This window comes from Tetrao urogallus, assembly GCF_951394365.1.
Source record: "Tetrao urogallus genome assembly, chromosome: 11".
In the NCBI taxonomy this organism is placed as follows: Eukaryota; Metazoa; Chordata; class Aves; order Galliformes; family Phasianidae; genus Tetrao; species Tetrao urogallus.
The window spans coordinates 15,290,174-15,303,903 of NC_136824.1; the positions used below are offsets into that span (position 1 = coordinate 15,290,174).

Genomic DNA, 13,730 nt, shown 5'->3' on the forward strand with positions numbered 1-13,730 from the left:
GGTACTTATTTAGATGTCACGAAACGCAGCCAATTAACGCTACACGGCCGTAGTCCCGGCCCTGTTCTGCTCCCGCTGAGCGTGCGGCCTCTCCCGGCTGGGCGGGCTACGGCCCGTCGCGTCCGGCGGAGGGGTTTTGTGCCATTAATATTTGACGGCAAGTGCTTCCGAGGGAACGTTTGTTTGCTTTTGCGAAGTGCAATATCGCACGGACGGCTTTCTCAAATCGCTGCTCTCGGTACGAGGCGTCCTGGAAAGCCGAATCGCGCTCACGCCCGGCCCCGCCCGGCCCCCCGGCTCCGAGCGCGGTCGAACCGCGGCGATGACGGCCGCAGCCCCACGCGGGCGGGCGTCGGGCAGCGCGTGTCCCTCTTCCGGATAAATTAATGAGCGATTTAATTAATAAAACTAGAGAGCGGCGTAAATGCTATGATAATGAAGTTAAATGAGCGCGCAGTAAAATATTCACTAATCCGGCACATTGGCAAATGCCCCCTTAATTCTGCTGAGCACTAAAAGGGTTTTGAGCACCATAATGAGATTCCTCTGTCTGCTAATTAATTGACACCCTCCTGAATATTCATATGCGCCGGCACCGCGACGTTCCTAATTGCGGTACGGAATGGATCTCAGAGGAAAGTAAATCGCCATAGACTTAATTAAAATAATGTATGCCGGCTCCAGCCCGCTGCCGATGAGGCATTTGGCACCGCGCGGCCCGAGGAGGCGGCACCCGGACCGCGGCACAAACGGGCGGCGGAGCCGCGGCCCCGCACAGCCCGCAGGGCCCCCCCGCACCGCCGCGGGGCCCGGAGCCGTTCGGAGCGAGGAGAGGCGGCGGGGAGGAGGGGGTGCTGCTCTGCGGAGGCGTGCGGAAGAGCGGTGGGGGGATGATGGGGGGGGGAGGAGCAGCCACGTTTGTAAACTTTTCCTCGAGGGGAATCCGCTGCCTTTGAAGCTCGCGATCCGAACGCGCTGTTCTCTGCACCTCCACACCAACACGGCGAGCCGATGTCGGACACGGAGCCACGGAGCTCAGAAGCTCAAAGCGTGCCCAGCTGCACCCAGAGCGGAGCGCCCACCTCGGCCCCGCACCGCGGCTGCATCCGCCGGGCCCGGGACGGCCGAGGGGCGGGGCTGGGGGTGCCGCACCCCCCGGTGGGCAGCGGGGCGCTCGGCCTCCTCCCGCCCTACCGCTCAACAGAGGAAAAGGAAAATCGGTCTGTAGCAAAAGGAGGCTGTTAAACAAAAATCACCACAGGTTAGAAACTAAAAAGAGTTTATTTGAAGACATACAAATGCATATTTATTATACACATGTAGGCATTAACAATGTAAATTACACCGCCAGCGCTTGCTGGTTGTTTATTCATTAGATCTTTAGAAAATCTACATTGCCTGCAGACAGCGGGAGGATAATGCGACATACGCGCGCAGAGCCGCAGCCCGCGCCGTCCCGCCCGGCCCGGCGGCTCCCCGCTCCCGGGACAGCGGCCGTCCCGCAGCGCGGCGGAAGGGGGCGGGCGGCAGCCCGGGCGGACGAGGCTCTGCGGGCGCTGCCTCTCGGCTGCTGCGCGGCCGCGTCCGGGCCGAAGGGCAGCGCCTGTCGTTCCCATCTCCGTTCGCCAAAAGAAAATGAGACCGCTAAGTTCTTTCCCCTTCAGCTGATTAAACGTCGTACGGTTAGAGCGTCGCTCGGTAATAAAGACAGAGTGAAAAACAGGAGCGAAGAAATCGCTGCGGGTAAAGCTTTCCTAAACTTAGATCCGAAGAACCTCTCCCAGGAATAAAATATTAAAGCGGGTTAATGTGTTTTTTTGCTGCGGAGCTGCGGAGCTGAGGCTGACGGGAAGACGCGAGCAGCTCTGGCCTCGTGGCGGTGGCACCGGGGAAATGAGGCCGGCGGAGGGACGGAAGGGCTCCGGGAGCTCCGCGGCCTCAGCAACCGCGGCCGGTGCCCGGCCTCGCCGCAGGGCCGGCTGTGCCCCGCCCCGCCCGTCTCTTCCCCGCCTGGCTCTACCCTGCCCTTCCCGAGCGTGCGGCGGTGCGGTCGCAGCCCTCGGGCAGCCCCGGCGCTTCTCTGGGAACGCGCTGCAGCCAAGGCGCTGCCCCCCCCCTCTCCCCCGCCCCTACGTCCCTGCTCGGCCCGGCCGCGTGGGAGGGAGCTGCCGCACGGGAGATGCCGTGCCCTCGCGGGGCGGCTCCGTGGGTGGCGGTCGAGCGGGCGGCTCGGAGACGGAGGAAGGCAGGGAGAGAGGGAAGGGAGGGGGGCGGCGGGAGGCCGGGCGGAGCACCGCCCCCAGCCCGGGGCGGCCTTCCCGGCCGTGCCTGCACGGACGCGCTCGCAGCCGCGCCCCGCTGTCGTCGTGGCCCTCCGGAAAACGTAGCTCTGAAAGTTTGAGCGGGTTTGAGCTCCGCAAATGGTTATTGCCTTCGGTAATAGGGGAAGAGGGCAGTTCACTCTTGTGGCTGTGCAGTATTAAAGTCATTGTCAGTTGTCAGCTCAAAATGTTTGGCCGAGTCACATTGCAGGCGCTCACAGGTGTCTGTGCAGGAAGCCCAGCACGGTAGGCACTGTGTAGGTCCGCACAGCCCGGTACAGCACTGTGTAGGTCCGCACGGCGCTGCTCGGCACGCAGCCCCGGAACCGCATTCACCGCCTGCAGCGACACAGGAGCTCAGCCCCGGCTTTATCCTCCCCTCCCGGTTGTGTAAGGGACGGCAGCACAGGAGTAGACTGTGGGAGAAAGTGTAAGCGAGAGGCAGTCTGATAATTTAAATTAAGTTTATGAAACGGACCGAATTGGAAAGAAGAGCACATTAATTAAAAAGAAAAAAAAAAAAAAAAAGGCAAGAAAGGAAAAAAAAAAAAAAAAAAGGAAAAAGAAAGGAAAATCAAGTTTGCTCCACCCAGCTATTAACCAAAACACAATACCTTTTTCTGGGTGGTACTGCACAGAAGTTGATTCAGTTTTGACAATGTTGTTTAGCTATCATTTGCTATTTTGAATGAATGGGAGCAATCCCCCTTTTTACAACAGTTGTTTCCTATTATGGAGAGGTGCAGCAGTTGAGGGCAGACATGTGAAAGTGGCTGTTTGATTCCCTTTTTCATCCCCCTGACCCTGCCTTTGTCCCTCCTCACCCTGGGAATGTCACGCCTCACTACTTCACTTTGAGATGCTCTAGAAAGTGGCTTTGTTATTCCCTTTTAGACATACACGAAATTGTTCTCATTCCCCCTGCTGTAAAAGATACTTCAAATTGGGACTCGGTTCACAAGTGCAATGCAATTTGGCTTAGCTCAACCTTTGTTCTGCTTGTACAAATGACCAAACAGTGCACACATTATACAGTTGATCTACTGCTCCCTTTACACCAGAGTTAGGGGCTGGGAGAAAAGCAAGTTAATCCCTTCAATACTAAGGTGGCATTTTCAATATTTCCTACAATGCGAAAAAGAGAAGAGAGGGCAGCTTAAAATGCGACATTTATCTAAAAGAGAAGATTAAAAAAAAAAAAAAAAAAAAAAAGTTTTCGAGGCCTCCTCTGGTACTTCTCCAGAAACATAAATAAATAAACCATCACAATCCAAACGTGGAAATACTCCAGGGGGAAGGGAATGGAAAGGGAAAAAGAAGGCTAGGCTCTCAGGGCAATAACGGGGAGAAGCAAGTGGGACCCACTTAAAAAAAATCTGGTAAAATTTGGTGCTTGGCAAACGCCGGGGTGGAAAGAGGCGCTTGGAGAGATCTTGGCACACAGGCGGTGGCCCGGGGGAACGAGAGGGCCAGGCACTCCAGCAGGGCCCGGGCAGGGGCAATGTACCCGGCCACAAAAGGGGTGGCACGGCCGCCGGCGTGGAGAGGTCAGGCACCCGCTCTGTCTGCCCCCTAAAACCCTGGCATCCCTCAGAGTTATGCCAGGGAAGTCCCGGCGGGTCTGGGGGAGCGAAGCCCTGTGGGAAACGGGCTCCGGTCGGGGGCTTGTTGTCCCGGATCAGCACGGAACGAGTGCCTTGTCCCCGGCCTAGGGAAGCCGCAGCCGGGAGCGGGACCGACCCCTGCGCGGGGCCTGGAGCAGCCATCGGGGCTTTGGAGTTTAGGGAAAGTCCGCGTCGGACTTCCTTCGGGCCCACGTGGACACAAGAGGACGGCTCCCGGGCCGGGGAGCTCGGACCGCCGTGGCCGCCCCCCTCGGAGTTGGGTCGCGGTAGATCCCGGGAGGAGGAGGCCAAGCGGTGCCAGGGCATCCCTCCCGGCACAAAAGCCGAGAAGGGAGAGTGTTCTGGGACACGGGCACGGCCCGGCCCCAGCGGAGGAGCTCGCGGCGCCGACACCGCACCGGGAGGGCCGAGCCCCGCGTCCGCCCCTTCGCACAAAGCGCAGCGCAGATCCTCGGCGCGGTTACGTGGCGGCTCGGACGTGGGTTCGGGGAGACGCTCTCGGCTCAGCGCTGACAAGCGGGGGGAGTTTGTTTAGCGCTGAATGCGAAAGGAACAAAATCCTTTTGAAAGGGCGCTAAGTAGTTTCACGCCAAAGTGGCAGATTTGGTAAAGAATGTGCGGGGGGACAAAGCCCCGCCGCGCTCACTCGGCCGCAGTTCCCAGCGCGGCCGCAGCGCTCCGGGCCGCCTCCCCGGGAGCCGAAGCGGGCGGAGCAGCGGCACAGCCCCGCGCCCTTCGTTCCGCTCCCTCCTGGCCCCCCGGGCGGCACGGAGCAGAACCATTAAAAAAAAAAAAAAAAAAAAAAAAAAAAAAAAAGTAGCCCACAGAAAAGCCGTCGAGGCTTAGCCGAAGCGCAGCCTCAGCCCGCAGTTCTGCAGTTGACTTTCCAAAACGAGGAAAGCTTGCTCGGAGCCTGGCATTGTGTTCCGCAGCCTAGGAAACCCTAAGAAGCTGGTGCTTCCCCCTCCCCTCTCTTTCTCCCGACCGGTTTGTAAATATTAACAAGGTTGTGTGAGCCATTCTCTCACACAGAGTGGATTTCTTTTTTTCTTTTTTTATCCTCGGAAAAGTTCTCGGCTCCCCCCAGCCCCGCTCCCACCCCTCCCCTCCGCCGAGCACCGCACCTGCCCGCAGCCACAGGATTCAAAACCAATATTGTATTTGTCACTTCGCTGTCCCCTTTTCCTCTCCCAACAGCCCCGCTTGCCACTGAAGCGAATTGTGGATTTATGGAGGAAAATTAGCATAAATTATTACCAAATCGGTAACCGTGTGTGGTCCCGCTTGTGGGAAAGGGGCTGCCGCGAGCCCTCCGTGCGGGAAGGTGTCCGCGTGGGCTCCGTTCGGGGCTGAGCGGCTGCTGCACGAAATACCTTTCCGCCGGCTTTGCACGCCGACGTAATTGACTTACGCGTATTTTATACGGTTTTCCCAACGCTTCCCCTGAGCTGCCGGTCTGATTAGGCTACAGAAATACGTCGATTTGTTTTGGTGTTCCGCATAACGGACTTGGCTTCGCTTTCCTCGCACCCACACTTGCCCCTTTCCCCCCTCCCTATCTTCGGTTTTCAAAGGGAAAGGCGAACGCTTCGAGTTCCGCTGAAGTCCCGCACTGCGCGACTCCGACATTTGTTGCGCTCCGGGTGGCGGTTAGCGGCTCTGCGCGCCGACCCTCCGTGCCCACATCCATCGCACACATTCCTTCGCATTGGGAAAGCGGTCGTGCCGCTCCCGGCCGTACCTCATTTGCACTCGGAGCAGCAAATGACAACGGAAGTCGACTTTTCTTTAACTTTACAGCTTGCGGGCTCCCATTTGCGCCAGCGTTGTTTTTTTTTTTTTTTCCCTCCTTCGAAAATAAAAGGCACCGGCAACAACAATAAGAAAAGAATTTGTCAACCTGCGAATTTTATTTACTCTCGCGCTACTTGCGAGCTCTCTGTTTGACACCTCGGGAGCGATCTGGGGCTGAAACATCAGCTCGGCCCGGGATGTGGAAGCGCGGGGCTGGGGGCGGCGGGGCCCTCCCTGCGAAGCCGCGGATTTTGGACTCTCCGTTCTATGGCACGGCCTCCTGCCCCGTGCTAGGGCACGTCGGGAGGAATCTGCGCCGGCCGCACAGCGCTACCTCCCCCTTTCTTCCCCCCAGCCCCCCCGCCGCACCCCGCGGCAGGGCAGCCCCAAGCCCTCTGTGCGGGGCCGTGCGGAAGGTGTCCCCTCTATGCTCGGCTTCTCGCTTTCTTAAAAACGCGATTATTTGCCCATTACTCCCTAAACCACGTCCTGCACCGCGAGCTCGGGATCGGCCGGGCTCGAGGGTGGCGAGTTGGGACGACGGAGCCTGACCGCAGCCCCCGGCCCGGCCCGGCCCCACTGCAGGGCGAGGAGCTGAGTGCTGGCGCTCACACCTCCCCTGCCCTTCTTTCCACCCCTCCTCCCCCCGTTATTTTTGCTGAATTAAGAAGGTGACATTATTCTTTTCTTCAAGTACTTCTGTTAATATTGAAAAACGTGCGCTTGCATTTCAAGCGGCCGCTCTCAGCCTCAGCGGCCATTTCAATATTAATGAAATTGTTTAATCTCCTAAATTCATCGTGTTTAAGTTACGTTTTGGTGATTTATTGACCGACTCCGAAAACGCTGGTAATGGAGTGGATGTGCATTCACCGCAAAGCATCTCCCTCCCGGGGCTCGCAGCCCCCTCGCTCCCGCCGCGGGATGACGGCACGCAGCGCCCCGCACCATCCCGCACCGCGGGGGCTGCCCGGGGTGCCCGCACGGAGCAGAGGCGCGGAGCTCCCGGGCAGAGAGCGGCGGGGTGCGGGGACCCCACTGCGCCCCGCACCCCCGTAGGCCGAGCACCAACAGGTTCGCGAGCTGGGAGCCGGTGGGCCGGCTGGGGGAGGCACCTCCCCGGGACGGGCGCGGGGGGATCCCCCGCCTCCTCTGCCCCGCACGAAGCCCCCGGAACGGGGCAGAGCCCGCCTGGGCTCGGCGAGGGAAAGTCCCTCGTTCCGGGCAGAAAGCCTCGCCTTCGTTAGCCAACAGCACAAATCAGATAACAATGCAGAACAAACAGAATACCACCGCCAAGCGATTTCCATGTCAAACATCGCACCGCTCAGCAGCTCCATTTGTAAGTGTGAATTGCGGACCGAGCTTCCTGCAAAGTCCACAGAAAGGTTGGCGCGTACCTCCCCTCCCCACCCCCCCGCTACTGAGGACCATCACACCGCAATTCCGCTGGCGGAGCCTTTTCACCCCTCGCCTCGTCTTCAAATGGAAATGATTCCCATTGGCCCAAGGTGTCCATGTAAATAGGTGTAAATGAAACCAGATTATGCCTTTCTCTCCAACCCCCTCCTCCCGCCGCCCTCCCCCTCCTCCCAAGGCGATTGTCATATGATAGCGAAGAAGTGGCACATTAATGAAGCGCCTCTACAGGGGTCTTTTCTGCTCATGTCACCACATAAAACTATCAGATGCTTGGAGGAAGGACATGGAGGCAACTACTTAGCTCACCGCGGCTGCAGAGAAGCGGGCGAGCCGCTGCCGCAACCCAGCTGCCGCCAGTGTAAAAGGAGCTGATTCAGCCCGCGGAGGAGAAGGGAAGGCTACGCAAAAGGATTCCCCGAAGCGAGCCGGGACTACAGCGGAGAGGAGCGGTCGGGCAGGGGGGCGAGAAAGGCGCCGCGGCACCGCCCTGGGGAGCAGCCCCGACTCCCGGCAGCGTCCCGGATGCGGACTGTCAACTTCCAGCAACTTTAAGGTGGGCACGCTCGGGGCTGCCGGGGCGGGGGGACGGGAGACGAGGGGAGAGGAGGGGACGCGAGCGAGCGGGAGGAAGTCCCGTCCCCCGGCAGAGGCTGGAACGCACAGCGGCCGCCGCAGAAGTCGGGCGGGCTCGGGGCCGGAGCGGGAAGGCCGGTGCGGGGAGCAGGGCGCTGCGCTGCTCTCCGCCAGCCCCCGCCGGCGCCGCGCGGCTCTGGGCTGATCCCCCCGCCCGCATCGCCCCGAGGGCCGCGGTCCCCGCGCCCCTTGCCCGCTCTTCCCAGCCTCTCGGACTCACCCCTCCGCCCCCCCCCGCCCCCCATCCCTGTCGCTGCCCTTCCGCAGATCTCCGCGGGTCCCCAAGCGAAGATGCCTCGCCCGGGCAGAAACACTTACAGCGACCAGAAGCCCCCCTACTCCTACATCTCCCTGACCGCCATGGCGATCCAGAGCTCTCCCGAGAAGATGCTGCCCCTGAGCGAGATCTACAAGTTCATCATGGACCGCTTCCCCTACTATCGGGAGAACACGCAGCGCTGGCAGAACTCCCTGCGGCACAACCTCTCCTTCAACGACTGCTTCATCAAGATCCCGCGCCGGCCCGACCAACCGGGCAAGGGCAGCTTCTGGGCGCTGCATCCCAGCTGCGGGGACATGTTTGAGAACGGCAGCTTCCTGCGGCGACGCAAGCGCTTCAAAGTGCTGAAGTCGGAGCACCTGGCGCCCAGCAAGCCGGCCGACGCGGCGCAGTACCTGCAGCAGCAGGCAAAGCTGCGTCTCAGCGCGCTGGCGGCCACGGGCACGCACCTGCCCCAGATGTCCACCTACAATCTCGGCGTGTCGCAGCCGTCCAGCTTCAAGCACCCCTTCGCCATCGAGAACATAATCGCCCGAGAATACAAGATGCCCGGCGGGCTCGCCTTCTCCACCATGCAGCCCGTGCCGGCCGCCTACCCGCTCCCCAACCAGCTCACCACGGTGGGCAGCTCCATCGGCACGGGCTGGCCCCACGTGTACGGCTCCGGCGTGATCGACACGGCCACCCCCATCTCCATGGCCGGCGGCGAGTACGGCGCCTACGGCGTGCCCATCAAGCCGCTGTGCCACGGCGGGCAAACTTTGCCGGCCATCCCCGTGCCCATCAAGCCGACCCCCGCCGCCGTGCCGGCCCTCCCCGCGCTGCCCGCGCCCATCCCCACCATCCTCTCGAACTCGCCGCCCTCTCTCAGCCCCACGTCTTCGCAGACGGCCACCAGCCAGAGCAGCCCGGCCACCCCCAGCGAGACTCTGACGAGCCCGGCGCCCGCTCTGCACTCGGTGGCGGTGCACTGACCCCACGGTCCCTCCGCTCCGTCCCGCCGCACCTCCCTTCCCGCTCTCCGCTGTCGGCCGAGCGCACGGCGCAGAGCCGCCCCGCCGCGCTCCCCGTCTCGCCCTCGCCGCTCCTTAACTTTGTTTATCCGCTCCTCGGAGGCAAAGCGGAGCGGAGCCCCCCGCCCTCCCACCCGCCGCGCCCCGAAGCGCTCCGGATACCCTCGGCGTGCCGGGCACCGGACGAGCCTCGCCTCTTTCTTTTCCTTTGTCTGGGGAAAAGCAGGGTGTTACCTAGGACAGACCTTTAAAACCATAAACGGCACAAAACGGCCGCAGTCTCACCGCACGAAAGCGGCGGCGTCGCCGGTCTCCGAGCGGCAAACGCTCCGATTCCGGAAGCCCGGAACGCGCCCGTTCCCTCCGCGCGGTGCGAGTGCGGGTGCGCGGCTCAGGCGGCGGGGTCGGAGCCGCGCTGGGCGGGGTGCGGGGACACGGCGGAGCCGCCCGAGAAGAACCGGAGCGCCGCGGGGCGGAGGCGGCGGCGGCGGGCGGCCCGGGAGCGAAGAGCGGGGCGTCGGGAGCGGGGCCCGGTGCTGCGGGGAAGCAGCAGCTCCGCCCCCGCGCCCGCACTGTTTACAAAGCGCGTGTTTCCCTGTAAATAGCGGGCTCGTATCTGTACTGTACATCACACGAGGTCCCCCTCGCAGTACATGTTGTAAAGTGGATGTTGACCGTAGTTTTCCGGTGGAAGAGAAATCGAAGTTGATTTGTCTGATAACTTCCGATTCAGACGGAGGTTCGGGGTTTCTTTATTTTTTTAATTCTGTAGCTATTTCACGGCTCACAAACGAACCAAACCAGCCCTGCGCAGGCTCGGCGCCGGCGGAGCTGTGCCCCGGGTACGGCACGGCACAGGCAGGGGCTGGGGAAGCTGTACATGGTTGTGAATAGGAATGGTTATAAATGTGTAAAACGCACTTTTGTTTGAAACATTTTCTAGTTTTTAGGTAGTTTGCTGGAAACCGAACTGTTGTTCTGTCGTGAACTGCTTAAGTTAAGGAAAAAGAAAAAGCAAACCTCTACGAACAGCATTAGTGTCTATTGATACTGCAAAGAAATTTCTTTTTAACTCTTTTCTTCCTGTACAGAATGAGCATGGCATTTGAAATATCGGTGTTCTCATTCCCAGCATGTGTGTTTTAAAACAAAGGTTAAAAAAAAAAAAGTGTCTACGTTAAATTATGAACCTAGTCGTCCAAATAATATTTTCTCATTAAAATATGTAAATACAGACACAGCTTATTTGTCTTTTTGAAGAGTTTCCATACGAACAAGGGATGACATTCCCATCTCTGGATGCTCTTTCTCGGGAGATCGCTGCAAATGCAGTTATTATATCACGCCAGTGTTGGGGAAAAGTGGGGAAAATCGTCCTTACCGATGACTAAGTGAAGAGACAACACAGTGCGCGTGGTGTGTGTGTGTGTGTGTCTGTCTGTCTGTCTGCACACCAACCCACGCACACACTGACACGCAGAGCCACAAACGCCGCACTTACGGCCGCGTCCGTGTCCGTGTGTGTGCCATCCTCATAGCCGCAGCTAGTTTTTCTCTGCTAAGCAGAGATGTGTGAGCGTCCACAAGACAGCGAACATAAAAGAGTATTAAAACTCTTACAGGATTAATTAGTCTTTAAGTCAGCATACTGAATTGTGGCAGTTGCAGTGTTTCCTACAAAAGGGACAGCCGCATCTGTTCCGAGTAAAAGTAGAATATGGAAGCCTTTCACTTGGTAATTTCCTAAAGCTCTGTAACTACTTTCCATCCCCGCTAAGCACGCTGTGCAAGAAGCAAAGCCCGAAGCTCACAGCCCCCACCCCGCTGTCAGCGCGGTGCCCCTCAGACCGGGGCTTCAGCGGCCGCTGTGAGCGCCGTCCGGCACCGCCCGGCCGGGCCGGTCAGCCCTATGGGCATTTCGCAAGGATTCTGCAACTGTTGAACGTGACAGAAGTAATATGGAGAAATTAGGCAGTAGGTGTCTCGGGGAAGAGCCGGGTCCGCCAAGAACGCAGGTACACACAACTGAGTACTTCAACGCTTATAAATGACATTGTATTCTAATAAGCCGCCGGGATTCTTTGACTCCCCGTCCCCGATCTTATCGAGGTGAATCCCTGCCAGTGGTGCAGCCCTGAATTTCTGCACCAGGAGCAGCGTAAGTTCCCCAGTACCTACAACACGGTACTGCCGAACTTTTAAGATTAATACAAAGGGCATTTAATCCTGGTGCTACTTTTTTTCTTTCTTGCTTTCTTCTTTTTTTTTTTTCTTTTTTCTTTTTTTCCCCTCCAAGAGAACGGATCCCCCACACAGAAAAAGGTGGAAAATACATGAATCATTGGGCTGATTAAAATGCATGAAGCCGCTAAAGCTTGTCAGATGGGGGACAACTGAACTCATTCATCAAGTGCAGCCCACGATTATATCAACACGATCAGTAAAGAAAGCATTCAAAACTTATCACCAGATCAATGGACACAGAACTCGACAAACTTTTCCTAAACAAGCGCTGACCCACATTTTTAAACGACGAGGACTCTCTCTCTCTTTTTTTTTTTTTTCCGTCTCATTTTATGACCCAGCACTCACAGCAAATCCTCAGAGATCCTCAAAGACGAAATCCGAGCCGAGCTCAGAAGACGAGGATGCACTTTCAGGGTCCTTTTTAACCCACACTCTGAGCGGGCAGAGCCCCGTAGCCCGGCCCCGCAGCCCGGCGCTGCCCGGAGGCAGGTCGCAAACAAACACGCCGCTCGGTGCGTCGCTCGAATTTACTGCTTTGACTTGGTAAATCTCCCTAATGGCTCAAGTCCAATGTCAATAAACACAGATCTGAAGCACAGCAGTGAGAGACAACGGCGGGGAGGGAAGGGGCGAAGGGGGTGCGAATAATCAGCTCCGACCGAGCTCAGCAGCGTGCTCGGAGACCACGGTAGGGTCGCGGGGGAAGAGAGTGCTATCAAGTTCTTTTTTGGTTTATTTGCCGGTGAGACGCTACCGGCCAAGCGTTCTCGCTGCACAGACCGCTCCCCCCAGCCAGAAGGCTCTCCAGCGTCGGAAAGCTGCCGGGTGCACGAGGCAAGCGGCAGAGCCGGCCGCGCTCGGCGGCTCGGGCTTTCGCTGTGGGTCAGTGCACGGTACGTGAACCCTTTCTCGTCCGGACGGTTCTTTTTTTTTCCTTTCCAACCGCCCCCCTCGCTCCCTCGCCGTGTGACGGGACACCGCCCGCAGCACCGCGTGCTCTACTGAAGCGAGCCCGCAGGCAGCAGCTCTCGCTCGCCCCTTCGCTGCCCCTCGGCACGGCTCTCGGGGCCGGCCCGGGCCAGGTGCGGGGTCCCGGTGCGGGGTCCCGGTGCGTCCCGGCCCCGCCGCGCTCCTTGGGAAGAGGCACCGACCGCGGCGCTTCGGTGGCAGCAGGGCCGACTGATCTGCAGATCCTAATATAAATGTCACTCTGTGGGTTTTTGTTTTTGGTTTTGTTTTTATTAACAAAAAGAAACCGAGGCTGTGAAGCCTCGGAGGGGCTTTATTTGTTTCTTTTAAACTAACAACAAATTATCTAATTAATATGTTTCAATTACAGCATGAAAAAGAGAGGCTTTGGACCGCCTGCAGTGGGCTTACAATAGCCCCAGAGCCCACTATAAGAATTTACAATAACTTCACATCTGTTTCTTTATTTCCCACTTTTCGAGTCTAAAACTCCTCTCGAAATCACTTCAAACCGTGGCCCGAGTTATGAAATATGGTCTCCGTGCCAAGAAAAAAAACGGTGGAAAGAAGAAAAGGACAAAACTTTGCAGATCGAGGCTTCATTTGCAAGCTAGAAAGTGAAAGCCCCATTGAAGAGCATTAAACAAATATATTAGAATTCTGTCACTTTATGCAATTGAGTAGATCAAATAAAGGGTCCCAGGCCACTTCATTCACTCTCATTCACTTGAATAGAAAATGCAAAGAATAGCAAACCTAGACTGGGCCACCGATGTAGATTTAGCCCTTTTTTTCTAAGAGACAAAAAGGCTGAATTTTCACAAACACATTGCTGACTCGGGGACTAGGAAACCAGCGCTGAAACTCCTTTGGAATTTAAATTCATTTTATCTTCCTCTCTCCTTCTGGGTCCGTTTGCGCTAGGACGCGGGCTGCACCGGCACCCCCGTTTGCAAGAAACACAATATCGTACAACGCGACCCGCGGGTTCCACGTTTATCCCGCCGGGCCCCGCCGCGGTTCGGAAGATAACGTTTTTATTTAGCAGGGTGAGAGAAAAAGCAGAAAAGGCCGCCCGCAGCCCCTCCGTGGGAAGAGCGGGCAAAGGCCCCCGCCCGCCCCCCGCGCCCGCCGAACCGCGCCGTGCCGCCTCTCTCCGCGCCGGGCTGCCAGGGGAGACCTCGAAGCGGCGCCCCGGCCGTTGCAGCGAGAGCGAGGGGCGAGGGCCGAGGGCTGCGGCGTGCGGCGGAGCAGCGCTCGGAGCGACGCGGCCCCCGGGCGGCCCGGTCCCGGCGCAGCTCCCCTCCCGCCGTCCGCGGCCCCGTGCGGCTTCACCGCAGCCGAGCCCAGCGGCACCCGCCCCTGCCGCTGCCGGGAGCGGCTCGTGCCCCTTCTGCGGCCGCCGCCGCATAAAGGCCCTTCATTC

General features: G+C 58.6%; 1 protein-coding gene across 1 annotated transcript; it reads left to right on the top strand.

Moving 5' to 3' along the window:
* Positions 1–8,086: 8,086 nt before the first annotated feature.
* Positions 8,087–9,049, top strand: FOXB1 (forkhead box B1; the record flags this gene model as incomplete). The annotated part of the gene is made up of 1 exon (XM_079540848.1): positions 8,087–9,049. One exon carries the CDS (start codon positions 8,087–8,089, stop codon positions 9,047–9,049), a length of 963 nt encoding a protein of 320 aa, XP_079396974.1.
* Between the last annotated feature and the right edge of the window lie 4,681 nt (positions 9,050–13,730).